Source organism: Eretmochelys imbricata, chromosome 8 (assembly GCF_965152235.1).
Source record: "Eretmochelys imbricata isolate rEreImb1 chromosome 8, rEreImb1.hap1, whole genome shotgun sequence".
In the NCBI taxonomy this organism is placed as follows: Eukaryota; Metazoa; Chordata; order Testudines; family Cheloniidae; genus Eretmochelys; species Eretmochelys imbricata.
Genome location: NC_135579.1, coordinates 48,820,933 through 48,836,052, shown reverse-complemented (window position 1 = coordinate 48,836,052; position 15,120 = coordinate 48,820,933). Strand labels below are relative to the sequence as shown.

The window sequence follows — 15,120 nt, the reverse complement described above, 5'->3', positions numbered from 1 at the left end:
TGGACCTGGCCGATGACAACATCCCCACAGTTATATCTGCATGCTGTACCCCCCCATAACATTTGTGAAGGGAACAGTGAAAGATTCATTCAGGCATGGAACTTGGAGGTTCAACGCCTGGAGGCTGAATTTGAACAGCAAGAGAGAGGGCTATTAGAGGGGCCCAGTGTGGGGCTGCAAGGATTAGGGATGTCTTAAGGGAGCAATCTGAGGCTGAAAGCCAACAGTAATGTCTGGTGCCCTGCACAGGAGCGAAGAGTGGTGGTTCCAATGTTAGTAGGAATCTGTGTTTGCTACACTGACTTGCAGTGCCTGTTGCTTTCCTGGGCTAAGATATCTTTTACTTAATGCAATAATAAAGAATGTTTTCAAAGCCAAAAAATCCATTTATTTAAAAGAAAATTCATTTATTGAAAGAAACACAACTGCTTGGGAAACAGAAAGGGCAAGGGGGTGGTGTGGTGAATGGCTCAATCACAGATTTGCATATGTCCTGTTATCATACTCCGCCTTCCTGTCTGGAGTGCTGTACAATGAGTGCTGCACTTCAGGCTGGCTAAAATGCATGGTGATTGGAGTTGAGTGCAGTGGGTAAAGGTCATAGTTTGCAGGGCTGGGTAGTGAAGCTACAAGTGTTGGAGGCAGCTGGTGGTGATAAGAACCCGGATGTGGGGGAAAGTGGGTTGGAGGTGACATGGTGGCACGGTGGCACAAGGGAAAGAGTTTTGGGACAAGGGCTGCAGGGAGAGGTGGGCGCGGTAGTGCTCCGCCTGCATGGCTATAAGCGCATGCATCGAGTCCGCTTGGCGCTCCATAATGCTTAGCAGCCGCTCCATGCTTTGGTGCCGGCGATCCGCATTCTGCTGCCGGACCCTCCTTTCACTCTCCCGCCACCCTTGCGCTTTTTGATTTTCATTAAGGGACTGCTGCATTACTTCATGCAGCATATCCTCTTTGGTTCTACGTGGCCTCTTCCTAATTCTTTGGAGTCTTTTGGCCGGTGATAACACAGACGGCTGAGATCTCAAGGTTGCATCTGTAAAGGCAAAATGCAACACTTAACAGAGGCAGCATTGTTCACACCAGACAGAGCAATGATTCGCCCGTACTTAAAGACGAGCACAGTCTACACAATAGCAGAATTTTCCCATCCCAAAGTGAGCACACACAACCCACAGGAGCCCCAAAATGGTGAGTAAGCACAGGGGCAAGGGGGACTGATTGTTTCACGGATGTACTGTCCTCTGGGATTCTGTGCCTTGGGGAGAGCTAATAGCTGCAGGGGGCCCCTATACTGAACACTGTCCCCACATTTTCAAAAGGAGTTTGTCCTGGAAGATATCTCACTGCTGAGGGTGACCTGGGATGCAAGGGAGGGTCTTCTACTGCAATGTGGCTTCCGCAGCTTGCCTGTGTGCAGCAATGGTCCCCCCGCCCCTCATGGCACAGTGGTGCGGATATGTTAGCCTGACTGGGACAAGGAGTACAGTAGCTCTCCCAAGGAACCCGTGCAAGCGCATTGCCCAGCTTCTGCATGAGACCTTTGAAGAGACCACTGAGGCCGATTACCGTGATGTGAGAGCACATCAATGCCCTATTCTGCATCTAGGCATGCATGCAGCCCTAACCCTTCTCGCTCCAAGAGCCCGCACTGAACAACTTCCTTCCCAAAATAAAAGCCACTTACCAGGCACCTCCTCTGGTGTTTGTCCTTTCCCAAGCACCAGCTGCTGTGACTGGCTACCTTCCTCCTGGCTTGAGAACAGCTCCTGGCTGCATGCATCTAGGGATGCCGTGGTGTCTCCCTCCTCCTCAGCACCGTTGCTGATGCTTTCCTCCTCCTCCCCCTGCCTTGTTGAACTGGGCTGTGAAGTGTCGATGGTGATCCTCGGAGTGGAGGTGGGGTCACCCCCAAATACTGCGTCCAGCTCTTTGTAGAAATGGCAGGTTGCACCGGAGAGGCTGTTTGCCTCGTGGGCTTTACGGTAGGCATTTTGCAGCTCCTTCACTTTAACCCTGCACTGCTGTGCATTCTGGTCATAGCCCTTTCCATCATGTCCCTTGATATCTACCCGAAGGTATCGTAATTTCTACGGCTGGAGCGCAGGTGGGATCAGACAGCTTCCTCCCACCAAACACTGATGAGGTCCAGAACCTAGCCATTGCTCCATACTGGGGATTGCCTGGCACGTGGAGGCATGGTGACCTGAAAATATTCACTGAGCACTCCACGCCTTGCTGAGCAAACAGGAAGGGGATTTTCAAAATTCCCACAGAATTTAAAAGGGGGGTCTGATGGTTGGTCACCTGAGGGTAGGGTAGTAGAATTCAAAGTGATGACCAGAATGGCGAGAATAGGTACTGTGGGACACTTCTGGAGGCCGATCAGAGTGCATTAATAGTCCAGGGCATCCACACTGGTGCCGGGGCGCAGCAAGCGTTAGTCTCTCGTCAAGGTGAATTTTGCAAAGTACTCCTATCTTTGTAGTGATCTAAACAAAACCCCTAGAGCCTGAACATGCCTGAGTTTTGTGGTGTTGAAATCCAAACCTGGATCTGATTTTTGCAGCTTGGGCCCATCTCTACTGTTTTCCAGCCACCTTTGGAAGCTCTGGCAAAAGCGTCTGTTGCCTGCTGAGAATTCTGTGAAATTCAGGGACAAACTCCCACATTGGAAAGAGTGGGACATCAGATTGAGATGGCACATTTCTCCCTACTATGACAACCCTGGGGCAGGGTTTCTTTTTATAAACTCCTGATTACTGAGGTTTATTAATAAGCCTATTAAAACGTGCTAAGGACTGAAATTTGGGGCCAAGTTTCTCTCTAGGTATAATGCCATTATTTCAATTACGTCAGCAGAGAATTTGGACCTTGGTGTGTGATGCGGATAGGAACTGAGGTGGAGAGCAGGAAAAGGAAAAATAATTAGAGATAAACGTGGCTTTGAGAAAAAATAAAAATAAAAAGGTGATGGCCAACAGCCAGGTTCCTAAAGGGCAAGCATTTGGAGCCTAAACTCCCACCCAACCACACATTCCTCATCACAAGTGTTCTCTCTGGCTGGCAGCTTCAGCAGAAAAAACTAATGACTGACTGGGCCTGGAGAATGAACTCCCTTCTCAGCTTTAGGACCGTCCTCCAAATCAAGTCTGAAGCACATCCGCAGGGCATTTGGGGAAGCTGCTCTAGCTGCTGCACACACTTTGCCTGTTCTGTGGTTAAATAGAGCACTTGGAAATAGAAAACAGAGGGCTGTCGGCCTTTCGAGGGGGTAAAAAAGCAGCATCAAGTACTGAAAAGCATCAAAAGTACTGAAAGCTGTTCCACAAATAATACTAAGCCCTTGTAACTAGCTTCTGGGTTGCGTAAGGATGGTGGAGGCAGGTGCATCATGCAATCTGCACCGCTTGCCTCAGCGCCTCTCTCTCCAGAGTTACTACTGCGACATCCTCCACTGAAGCCAGCTTGCTGCTGCTTCACCAATGCTGGATCAGGGGCCTCTCTTTGCTGAACCAGGAGCCAGAGCAGAGCATTCACTCTGGCCCCATGTTGAGAGGACTAGGAAACGGTGCTAGCACCCTTAGATTTATGGAACTCTTCCCCAGGGAATTATGGGAGTTTGAAAGTAACCAGATTATCAAAGTTTGGGGGTGGGGTGGGGTGGGGTGGAGGGAAGAGAAGAGCCCATATGTCACACCTACTCCCTGGGGAACCTGTTCCCTGCATTCACCCCATCTCACCCCTGGGCCCCATGCTCACTGGAAGTGTTGTTGCCCTCAGGGACCGTGGAGAATGGTTTCCCAGAGCACTCCTTCTAGGGAGGAGGAGCCGCCGAGCATACAGTATGGGCCAGTTTTAAGGCTCCAAATTTGCAAGACAGCTGAAAAACAAGATTACCTGCAAAAAGAATAGGACATCTGGTCACTTCACCCCTCTCCCACAATTCCAGTGGGCTCCCTGAAGGCCAGTCTGAATTCCTTCACAAGCCACTGCCAAGAACTGTGGGACAGTTAGCCAGAGGGCAGTGCACCTGTCATGATGATACAATGTTAGTATGGATGTGGGGCAAAGCTACAAGCAACCTTCACTGAAACTGGCATGGCTAATACACGCCCACAGTACTTACACCACTGCTATTCCACTAGATTGGCTACTGTTCTATTCTACAGCGGTTCTTAGATCACTTCATCACTGTAGTTTCTGTATGCAGTATGTACCAGGGTTCAATTCTCTAGTGCAAATAAAACCCATGAAAGAATTAAAGCAACCTTCCACTGGTCAGCCTCAATAGTGGCCAGTGGTAGTAGTTGGTATAAATCTAGTGTCACAACTAGCACAGACAGGCGTTGCCTTTAAAAGGGAGTGGGAAATTCTAGGAGAAATGCAAACCAGTCGTGAATTCCCATCCTGTCTAAAGCAAAGAAACACAAAACAAATCCCCACCCATGACATGCTCAGCTGGTATTTCTATTCCCAACAAAGAGCAACTGTGCTTAACGTAGGGGCCATGGCATGGACAACAACCACCACTGTTCTCCAGAGACGTTGTTTTCTCATCATTGTTTTGTTTTTCACATGCATGGAAAGGACATGGCAGCAGCTGGGTGGAAGTGAGAAGGGGCGTAGCAAGCGTCTGTAAAATCTTTAAAAACAACAAGGAGTCTGGTGGCACCTTAAAGACTAACAGATTTATTTGAGCATAAACTTTCGAATGCATCTGAAGAAGTGGGTTTTTTTACCCACGAAAGCTTATGCTCAAATAAATCTGTTAGTCTTTAAGGTGCCACCGGACTCCTTGTTGTTTTTGTGGATACAGACTAACACAGCTACCTCTCTGATACTTTGTAAAATCTTTAGACACTCAGATTATTGTCTTATAAATCTATTTGATAGTATATAAATTATATACACATACACAGAACACCTTTTGGTTTCCAGTTTAAATTGTCATGTGCAGACTAAGTGGTATTTTCAAAAAGCAAGAAATGCTGACCAAAAAATGGTTATTAACCTTCCGTAACTGTTGTTCTTTGAGATGTGTTGCTCACGTCCATTCCAATGTAGGTTTGTGTGCTTGCCCCGAGCACCGCCGCCAGAAAGTTTTCACTAGGTGGTATCCATCTGGTTGGCTCTGGTGCCCTCTGGAGTCACACCCTCATAGAGTTGGTATAAAGGGCCCTGCCAACTTCTCAGTTCCTTCTTGCTGACTAACTCTGACAGAGAGGCAGGCAGGGTGGGTTTTGGAATGCACATGAGCAACACATCTCAAAGAACAACAGCTATGGAAGGTTAGTAATCGCTTTTAATTCTTCGAGTGCTTGCTCATGTCCATTCCAATGTAGGTGACTCCCAAGCAGTTCCGCAGGTGGAGGGTTCGGAGTTCATTGGCATGCTGACTGTAACATTGTTTGGCTGAAACCCACATAGTCCCTAGCTTGCTGGGTGATGGCGGTTGGACACAGAAGTGTGGACTGATGACCACGCTGCCCCTCTACAAATGTCCTGAATCGGAACTTGAACCAGGGCTGCTGCCGCTGATGCTTGAGCCCTTGTAGAATGGGCTGTCAGTGGAGGAGCCGGGACCTTCACTAGGTCACAGCATGTGTGGTTACAGGAAGTGATCCATGATAAAATTCTCTGGGTTGAGACTGGAAGGCCTTTCATTCTGTCTACAATGGCTACAAAAAGCTGAGTGCATTTCTGAAAGGGTTTAGTCCTTTCTATGTAAAAGGCTAGTGTATGCCTAAAATCCAGCGAGTGAAGTGTCTGGTTCCTCACTGTTAGCATGTGGTTTTTGGATAGAAGACTGGTAGGGAGACCGTCATAAATGTAAAGGGAAGGGTAAACCCCTTTAAAATCCCTCCTGGCCAGAGGAAAAATCCTCTCACCTGTAAAGGGTTAAGAAGCTAAAGGTAACCTTGCTGGCACCTGACCAAAATGACCAATGAGGAGACAAGATACTTTCAAAAGCTGGGAGGAGGGAGAGAAACAAAGGGTCTGTATCTGTTGGTATGCTGCTTTGCCGGGGATAGAACAGGAATGGAGTCTTAGAACTTTTAGTAAGTAATCTAGCTAGGTATGTGTTAGATTATGATTTCTTTAAATGGCTGAGAAAAGAATTGTGCTGAATAGAATGACTATTTCTGTCTGTGTGTCTTTTTTGTAACTTAAGGTTTTGCCTAGAGGGATTCTCTATGTTTTGAATCTAATTACCCTGTAAGGTACCTACCATCCTGATTTTACAGGGGTGATTCCTTTACTCCTATTTACTTATATTTCTATTAAAAGTCTTCTTGTAAGAAAACTGAATGCTTTTTCATTGTTCTCAGATCCAAGGGTTTGGGTCTGTGGTCACCTATGCAAATTGGTGAGGATTTTTACCAAACCTTTCCCAGGAAGTGGGGTGCAAGGGTTGGGAGGATTTTGGGGGGAAAGACGTGTCCAAACTACGTTTCCCAGTAAACCCAGTTAAAGTTTGGTGGTGGCAGTGGTTATTCCAAGGACAAAGGATAAAATTAATTTGTACCTTGGGGAAGTTTTAACCTAAGCTGGTAAAGGTAAACTTAGGAGGTTTTCATGCAGGTCCCCACATCTGTACCCTAGAGTTCAGAGTGGGGGAGGAACCTTGACAGAGACATACTGGTTACTATGGAACTGCGAAACCACCTTTGGTAGGAAGGTCGGGTGCAGTTGTACCTGAAACCTTCCAGTATAGATGACTTGTGCCTCCCCATACTAGGGGGGCACAATCTAAAGGGGAGGACATGATCACCCCACATCTCCTCTGCCCACTGACCACCCCCTGCCTTGTGGCCAGCCTGGAGCCACCGCGCTCTCTCCACCCCACGTTACCTGCATGGGGGGGGGGGGAGGGAAGGGGAGGGAGGCTCTGTCCTTCTCTCCCTATGCCTCCCCCCACAGCATGTTTGGCTGCTCTCCCTGGCAGCTGGGTGGAGAGCAGGACAGAGCTGCTTCTGCCTGAGAGACCCTGGTCAGAAGAGCTATGTGTAAGCTCAAAAACTTGTCTTGCTCTCCAACAGAAGTTGGTCTAATAAAAGATATTACCTCACCCACATTGTCTCTCTAATATCCTGGGACCAACACGGCTACAGTAACACTGCCTAAAACAAAGGAAGATATCTTGATGACATGGCAATATAGCAACTGCCAATCAGCAAGCTGATTTCGCTAAAAGGGCACACATGCACTCAAGCAAATTAGGAGAAAGACAGCTAGGAATGATTGCAGCTGGTCAGGATCTCAGCTACATCTCAACTGAAAGAAGGTATCTCCAACCTCAAAGCATTGGTTCAGATGGAAGAACACTACTCACTGAATCTCCAGTTTAGCTTGGAAATTCCCAGCTTCCTTCTGGACTCAGACTTTAAGGCCAGAAGGGACTATCATGATTTTCTAGTCTGACCTCCTGCTCATCGCAGGCTACAGAACTTCACCTACCTACTCCTTTAATAGACCCATAAGCTCTAGCTGAGTTACTGAAGTCCTCAAACCATGATTTAAAGACTTCAAATGACAGAGAATCCACCATTTACTCTAGTTCAAACTAGCAAGTGACCCGTGCCCCACACTGCAGAGGGAGGCAAAACACCTTCAAGGTCTCTGCCAAATCTGAGCTGGGGGAAAATTCCTTACTGACCCCATATATGGTGATTAGTTAGACCCTGAGCACATCAGGGAGACCTGTCTGTCAGACATCTGGGAAAGCCTCCCTCCACTCGCATGGAAGTTCCCATCTGCCATGTCCTGCTACACCAAATCATGGCACAGTTGCTCCGTTCTCTCTTGTTGGTCCACTTTTCTAGCCTTTTCAGCCAATCTTCTCCTTATCTTTTTGCTGTCCCTTTTCCATTCACTTGAGCCTACATGCTCCACAGAGAGCGGATGTCTACTGGAGGTTCCTTTGGCAGGGCCTGCTGTGCTCTTACAGCTGAGAAGTGTGGAAGCAGAGCAGAGAGGTTTGGGTGGGCAGGCTGCCGCCTGAGTTTGCACTCCTGTATGATAATCACAGGAACTTCTCCTGTGATTGGCTGCATTAGTGGCAGTGGGAGCGACAATGCATGTCTAACAGCTTTCAAGGAGCCACATGCAGCTTTATCACAACTAGAGCAGAATCTTTGTAGAGGGAGGTGGTATGAATCTGGAGTTGTCAAACTTTCTCGATGATCAGAGCTTTTCTTTCCTGGCCCCCTAGTACTCTGGACTCATCTGTAAGTAAATTCCACTGTAAGTATTCCTTTTGATCAGTTTCTTGACGTTAAAGAGAAAAGCACTTTAAAGCAATGTTTAAAGCAATGTTCCGTTAAAGACTATTCTTGTTTCCTGGACTGAACTTTATTTACAAACATAAAAGTTTAGAAAGATAAATATAAAAGCACCAGGACCACAGGCCCCAACACAGATCTACTTTCCATTTGGGGTTATTACAAGGACAACCAAAACTGCAAGCCCCAAGAGCGTTTGTAACTTGCCAAGTTCCCAAGGGTTGCAGATACTCACAGGCATACATGATTTTTAAAAAGATAAATGTACAATCTTATGTGCTTCTCAATAAGTGAGCAGATACTGGTCATTGTTGAGTTCATCAGCAGTAAGCTGTAGTTGATCTGTTTTACCCTCATCCTGCAGATACATGTTTAGGGCTCTCCATAGGCTATATGTGGCTCTCAGCCCAGGGCAGCTCTGTTCTAACAGGAAAGTCTAGTCCTCAGCTAACCATGATTTCATGATTCTCATGATACAGGTAATCTGAAAAAGAAGCTAACATGTGATCTTTTCCAGGTGATCTTTTCCATTCTCCACTAGGTACATTTCAAAATAAAAAGAAATGCCAAACCCGCCACCACACCCCATGCCAGTGGTCCCAACCTTCCCCTCTGTACTACATTAGAGAAAGAGAAAAGCAACCTGTTTTTTTTCCTTTGCTCTTCAATTCATCCTTCCCTCCCTCCCAAAGGGAAGTAGTCACTATTATCTTCTGGAACTTCAGTGGTATGACCCATAGTATATGCCCTACATCAGCTGATGTTTTCTGCCCTTGGAAAGCAGAGTGGGAACAATGCTGACAGTAGGATCAGGTACAATCACTTGCTTTGAGTCAGTTCTTGTTTGCCTCTGCTTCTGCCGCAGGCCATGCAACCTGGATGTGGTATGGCTCTAGCTCCTCAGTGGTGATGTAATCTGGAGCATTGCTCATAAGGTCATGTCCCTTGAAGGATTTGGGGAATGCAATGACATCTCGAATACTTGGAGCTCCAGCCACGAGACAGATCAGTCTGTCAAGTCCTAGAAGCAGACACCAAATTAGTTAAAATACTTGTGTTACAGCCCCACATTACTTCCCTCTGAATCTATAAAACTTTATGCAAGGTAGGAAACAACATTACTGGAAACCAGGAGAAGGTAGCACATCTGGGGAAAAATAATCAGAAACTGGGACTGAATGGACAGGAGAACATGATAAGCTGGCCTAGGGCTGACAGTGAATAGCAAATTAAATAAGAGTGTGCAGTGCAGTGTTGCTAAGAAGAGCCCTATGCAATTGTGCTGAAAAGGCAAAGACATCACACCACAGACCAGGAAGGTGGCAGTCGCTCACTAGGGCTTGGCGGAGACTACACCTAGAACAAGGGGTCAGGTCTCAGCACCTTAACAGATGTAAATAAACAAGGGTGGAGGTGTCAGGGAAGAACAAGGGCAAGCAGATAATTGGAGGGGATTGAGCTATACGGGAAGACTAAAGGTGAAAGCAAATCTTAGTTTAAAAGCTATAGCCCAAACCCACAAAATTCTAAGAGGAAAACACTACATGGCCATTGCTGTAAAGCTGTGTAAATAGCACTGGAGACTGACCACTTCTGAGATGGATTACCACATCCTTAAGGCCATGAGCAATCTCAGATGCAGGCATCCTGGTTTTTCTGCCAGAATGAGTGATATCACAAGCACCCCCGAGAGAGCAGGAATCAAGCAGCTCAGATTTCCAAGTAGCTTTCTTACATCACAGCACTTGTATTAACACATCAACTACACCCTCCTTGCCTTGTGTGGAGATTTAAAACCTGCTTTTAAGTTTTAGAAAAGCTTCTCACAATGCACTTGAAGAGTGAAATATGCACTAGCAGGGTTCAGCGACAATCAAGTAGGAGCTACGACTGGGGAAAGGCATCTACAGATCTTTGAAGGGTGGAAATACCAAGGAAGAAGAGGAATTATTTAAGGTGACACGAAGGACCGATGGGATGAAATTAAGAAAAGGGCTGATGGGTTAAAGTTCCGTAATGGTGAGATCTTTCAGGCTGTAGAATAGTTTCCTTTAGGAAGGGGTAGGTGTTGCTTGGGACATTTAGGACTAGGTTGGATATAAACACTAGGACATGCACTGAAGGGAAACAATCCTGCAGTGGCCAAGTGACAAGATGGACTAAATGACTTAATTTCTATGAGGGTGCTATCTCTAGGGCTGCAGACAAGGACTGTTCTCAGGACCCAGATGCCTGCAACCAAGTCTGCATGTAAGAACTGAAAACACAACACTATGGGAACCTGTCTCCTCCCTCACACTCACTGCAGTCCTATGAGCACAGTGCGTGCCCCTTTGGTGTTGCCAGTGGGATCCATGTTCCTCTCTGAATGCTCTAGGCAGAATGAAGAGAGACAGTAATGCAGGATCAGAAGTGGAGAGACAAGGTGAGCATGAACAGTGATGCCACCACTGCAGTCCTGATCAGGAGGGGAAAGGGTTTTTGATAACTGGCACAAGCCCCCTTTCTTGATATTTAGTTTGTTGCTATGATTTGAGTCCTGATATGCCAGTGAAAAGTCACCAGCACAGTTGTGTCTTGAGGAAGCATCTCTCACTGGGAGAGCTACAGTGCACCTACCTAAAGCAATTCCTCCATGAGGGGGCGCTCCACACTTCAAAGCCTCAAGCAGGTGGGAAAGCAGCTCAGGATCCTCCTGAAACATTACACACAAAATGTCATCTTGAGCAACAAACGCTTGTATTGGATATGGAAGGGAGGCTGAGTCATCCACTCCTTGGGACTGAGAGTCACATTTCATTACCTGTATTACCATGGTGGTGGTCACTTGACATCCTTCCCTGCTCCCCACTACCATCACTGTCATGATAGATAACAAAGAAGCTCTACCACCTAAAGTAACTTGTCCGAAGCAAACAAGCTATCATTCAGTAATATATGTGAAACTATTTCAGAAGGCAACGCTAGTTATAAGTTATGTTTTGTATCAAAAGCCAGTAATTAGTTGCTTGATGTTTTATACACAATAAATGCTTCTTTGACAAGCTCCCAACTTCCTTAGTGAGACACCAGGAATTAGATGAACTCCAGGGTTCAGCAACCCAGTAGCACAGGGTTTTTTAATTGAAACTATAAGTCATTGTATACTGGTACTATAGGCACACATGATTCTTCACCTCTTGTGTGAGTTATGGTCCTTTCCTCACACTTCATGGAAGACAGAACTGGTATTCCACCTCCAGTCCTATCTAGATTTGGGAGACAGCATTGCCTATTGGATAGCACACTGGACTGAGACTTGGGAAACCTAGGTTCTATTCCCAGCTTTGCCGGTGACCTTGGACAAGTGACTTCATAGCTCTGTGCCTCAGTTTCCCCATCTGTAAAATGATACCACTCTCATCTGTAAAGTACTTTAAGATCTAAAGATGAAAAACAGTATATAAAAGATAGATATCATGAGCATCACCATTCTCAGGGAGCTAGGAGGGAAGAAATTTACATGCATGACTCCCAAAAGCATGAGAGGAGTGAGAGATATCAATCTCAACAGAGGAATAAGCCAGTGTATCGTATCAATGGGACCACTCACGTAAGTAAACAGGTGCATAAATGTTTGCGAGATTGGGTGTTATAATTTTTTACTTTACAGAGTCCCTTTAGTGTCCTCACAAATAGGGCATCTGTGTGTCAATGAGATGCTCCAATTGGCACAACATTGTTGTTAGTAAACCTAATTCCTCTGGATTTCTATAACCAATAATTGCACCATTTGCAAACTAGTTTGAGGTTTTTAAATGTGTCTATTTTAATTTAAAAATTCCGAGAGGGCATAGGAAACTTTTGCAGGCTGTTACCTTCAGCACTGTCTCAAGAACAAAACGTTGCTGCTCTGCATTATGGATTCGGATGGAGCCACCTCCAATCTCACTGCCATTCAGCACAAGATCATAGTGCTGGCTACGGACCTGGAGGATGGGAGACAGACAAGTGCATTAGCATGCCCGGGGTGCAGTTCACTGTGCTCAGATTATTCGTAGCTCAGATTGCCAACAGTCTGATGAAAAAAAAGACACATTACAATTTTGCTTTATCAACGGAATCTCAGACATTTGGAGTGGTCCAACAGGATGTTTAAACCACTACCAGGAGGAATCTTTCCAACTAATTCCATTGTGGGTCTCAAATTTCATGCTTTGATAAGTGAAGAATGCTTATCCTGGAGCTGATCCAAAGCCCACTGAAGCCAAGAGAAAGATGCATTTCTGTGGGCCTTGGATCAGCATTGCACAATGCCAGGCAGAGTGCAAGTAGTTGCTGTGCAAGCCTCCCTTCTCCCCGCCTCGCAGCTCTCCCAGTGCCTCATTTGTGATATCGCTCTCTCCCTCTTGCTGATCCAGTTCCGGGAACCACACACAGCCATGGCACCACCAACTGGCGCACCACCAATCCTGATCTGCGACACACTCAGGAAGCCAAATGCAGGGCTTCTCTCTCAGAAAGTCCTTCATAGATTGAACAAACTCCCACTAAGACTTGGTTGCGGCCACTGTTCTCATTGCGATTGGATTCTTAGGAAAGTTGTAAAACAAAACAAAACCCCCAAAACCCTTTCTGCAGATGTTGCTGTTATTCCCCCAAATCTCCTGGGACTGGCAGTACTGACAATTAATCAAATCCCTCTCTTACTGCCCCTGGGTAGTGAAGCCCTTAGCTTGCTCCTGTTAAATGACCCCTTACATCTGAGCTCAAGATCAAGACTGTACTACTGAAGCAGAAACACATCAGATAGTAACTGCCTAATCCTTACAGCTCTACAGACGAATGTAACACCCATCTTCAGAGACTTGTAGGGAAGAGTTCTGACCCAGTTTTGCCTTCCAGTGAAATTCCTCTATATCAATTGTTTCCTGTAAGTCTTCAGGAAGTAAGCAAGTTAACTGGTGACACACACTTAGGTATTTGCCAGTTCTGGGTAACCTGGGATCCACCTTTCCTCAGCAGATATGTAGAATGCATATTTTATTTCCATTAATTAATGTCCCTTAATACAGCAGCTAAAGTTGCACCTTGCACGCTTTTTCAAGGAAAGTCAATATGAAAAAATTAAGCCAGAGTGAAAGGCATGATGGTCATAGTCACCTTTGCAGGCTCAGAGTACAGGAGCCCGGTGTCTGACGGGTGAGGGGCTGTGAAGGGGTGATGAGCAGATTCCAGTTCTGCAGGGTTTTCTTCCTTGGGAAGGAATAGCGGGAAATCCACCACCCACAGGAAGTGAAAAGCAGTGGGATCACGGAGCACCAGGCCTCTCGACTCCAGAAAGTTCGCACACTCCAAGCGCATATTTCCTAACACCGAGCACTGAAAATGGGGGGGGGGGGGGGGGAGAGAGACGGAAAGGAAATAGAGAGAGACTGATGAAGTCCAGTTTAATGTCATGAGCAGAGAGCTCTAGGGAGGGTCTCATCGTATCCTCTGGCGGGGGTGTGTGTGTGTGTTAATTTTCTACAGAGACAGGATCTCACACACACACACACACACACACACACACACACACACACACACACGCCACCATGTCAGTTTCACTGCATTTTTTGCATTAGCTGCAGCATCTTTAGAAGGCATCACCCTTTTGCTGAGACAGCATCATAACAGGGGAGGCATTTGTGTAGCTATTGCCAGCCCTCAGCATTCTAGATTCTGCAAAGTAAGGCTGAGCAGGAGCTGGAAAGTTCATCTTTCCCAAATGCTCCAGTCTCATTGGGACAACGCCTGGCCAACCACAGTGATTCACAGCATAAAAAGACACTCTGCCCCTCTATTGCATCTTTTGTGCATGGATCTCAAAGCACTTCACAAACATTATTTACTTCTCACAACACTTTAGTGAGTTAAGACAGCAATAATATCCCCATTTTACATATCAGGAAATGGAGGCACAGAGAGGCAGGGCAACCTCACACAAGGTCCAGAATACGTTAATGGCAAAGCCAGGAATAGAATCCAAGACTAAGTCACAGCTTCCTGGCTCTAACAACTAGATACAACATTGCTTCCCTAATCAACAACAGCAAGAATTGCAAGCACAGTTTTCAGAGATAATACTTAATCGGGAGTATCCTGACATCCACATCAGGGTCAGATCCTCTGCTGATGTAAGCCAGTCTATCTTCATTATATCGATTTACATGAGCTGAGGATCTGGCTCCAGGACCAGAACTGATTTTTAAACATGAAATAGTGTGGTTTTCACCACCTTGACTGGTATGTTTTCTATTGTAAAACCTTTCTTACAGCTGACTAACACAAGCATTAAGATCCTAGTTGCAAGCTGTACTTACTTTGTATTCCCATGTTAGGATCAGAGGAAATTCAGACTGTTTAACTATAATCCCTACATCAGAGCTGTAGCTGAGACCATTAGTCTCTATCGAGAGTTGGACACTCATTTAAAGTCATATTTCCATAAGAGATACTATCCCTGCTTTGAGGAAAGGACTTCCTAAGCAGAGAGGAGGGCTCTCTTTAGCCACAGTACCCTGAATTCACAAAGTGAGCTAGAGAGAAAAATGGTCACTCTATCTGGGCTTGTGCCTCACAACTCTGGATAGTGGAAGCACTTTGCATGACCACACACCTTGTCACCTGCTCCTGCTGCTTGGAAGAGAACACATTTACATTTGTCCAGGTTCTCTTCCCAGTTCTGCTCTTGATGTGTGATTTGGGGCAAGTCACTTCATCTCTCAGTGCCTCCCTCTCCCCATCTATGAAAAGGAATTCATAGCACCTCTCTCACAGGGGGTTGTGGGACTTCGTTCATTAATCTTTGCAGCAT

General features: G+C 46.2%; 2 protein-coding genes across 4 annotated transcripts in view; both read right to left on the bottom strand.

Annotated features, from left to right (window-relative positions):
- Window positions 1-434: 434 nt before the first annotated feature.
- Window positions 435-2,580, bottom strand: LOC144269557 (uncharacterized). Its single transcript, XM_077825343.1, has 3 exons — window positions 2,551-2,580; window positions 1,688-2,090; window positions 435-1,036 (listed from the first exon to the last, which is right to left on the bottom strand). Exons 1-3 carry the CDS (start codon window positions 2,578-2,580, stop codon window positions 627-629), a joined length of 843 nt encoding a protein of 280 aa, XP_077681469.1. The 3' UTR covers window positions 435-626.
- Window positions 2,581-8,333: 5,753 nt separating this feature from the next.
- The window catches only part of DARS2 (aspartyl-tRNA synthetase 2, mitochondrial), a 33,736-nt gene continuing 26,949 nt past the window's right edge, over window positions 8,334-15,120 (bottom strand). For all 3 annotated transcript variants that reach the window (XM_077824222.1, XM_077824224.1, XM_077824223.1), the window contains exons 15-18: window positions 13,428-13,646; window positions 12,143-12,253; window positions 10,905-10,980; window positions 8,334-9,306 (exon numbers count right to left, since the gene is read on the bottom strand). In XM_077824222.1, coding sequence (XP_077680348.1) covers window positions 9,119-9,306; window positions 10,905-10,980; window positions 12,143-12,253; window positions 13,428-13,646 — 594 coding nt within the window. In that variant the 3' untranslated portion in view covers window positions 8,334-9,118. The remainder of the gene's footprint in view (window positions 9,307-10,904; window positions 10,981-12,142; window positions 12,254-13,427; window positions 13,647-15,120) is intronic.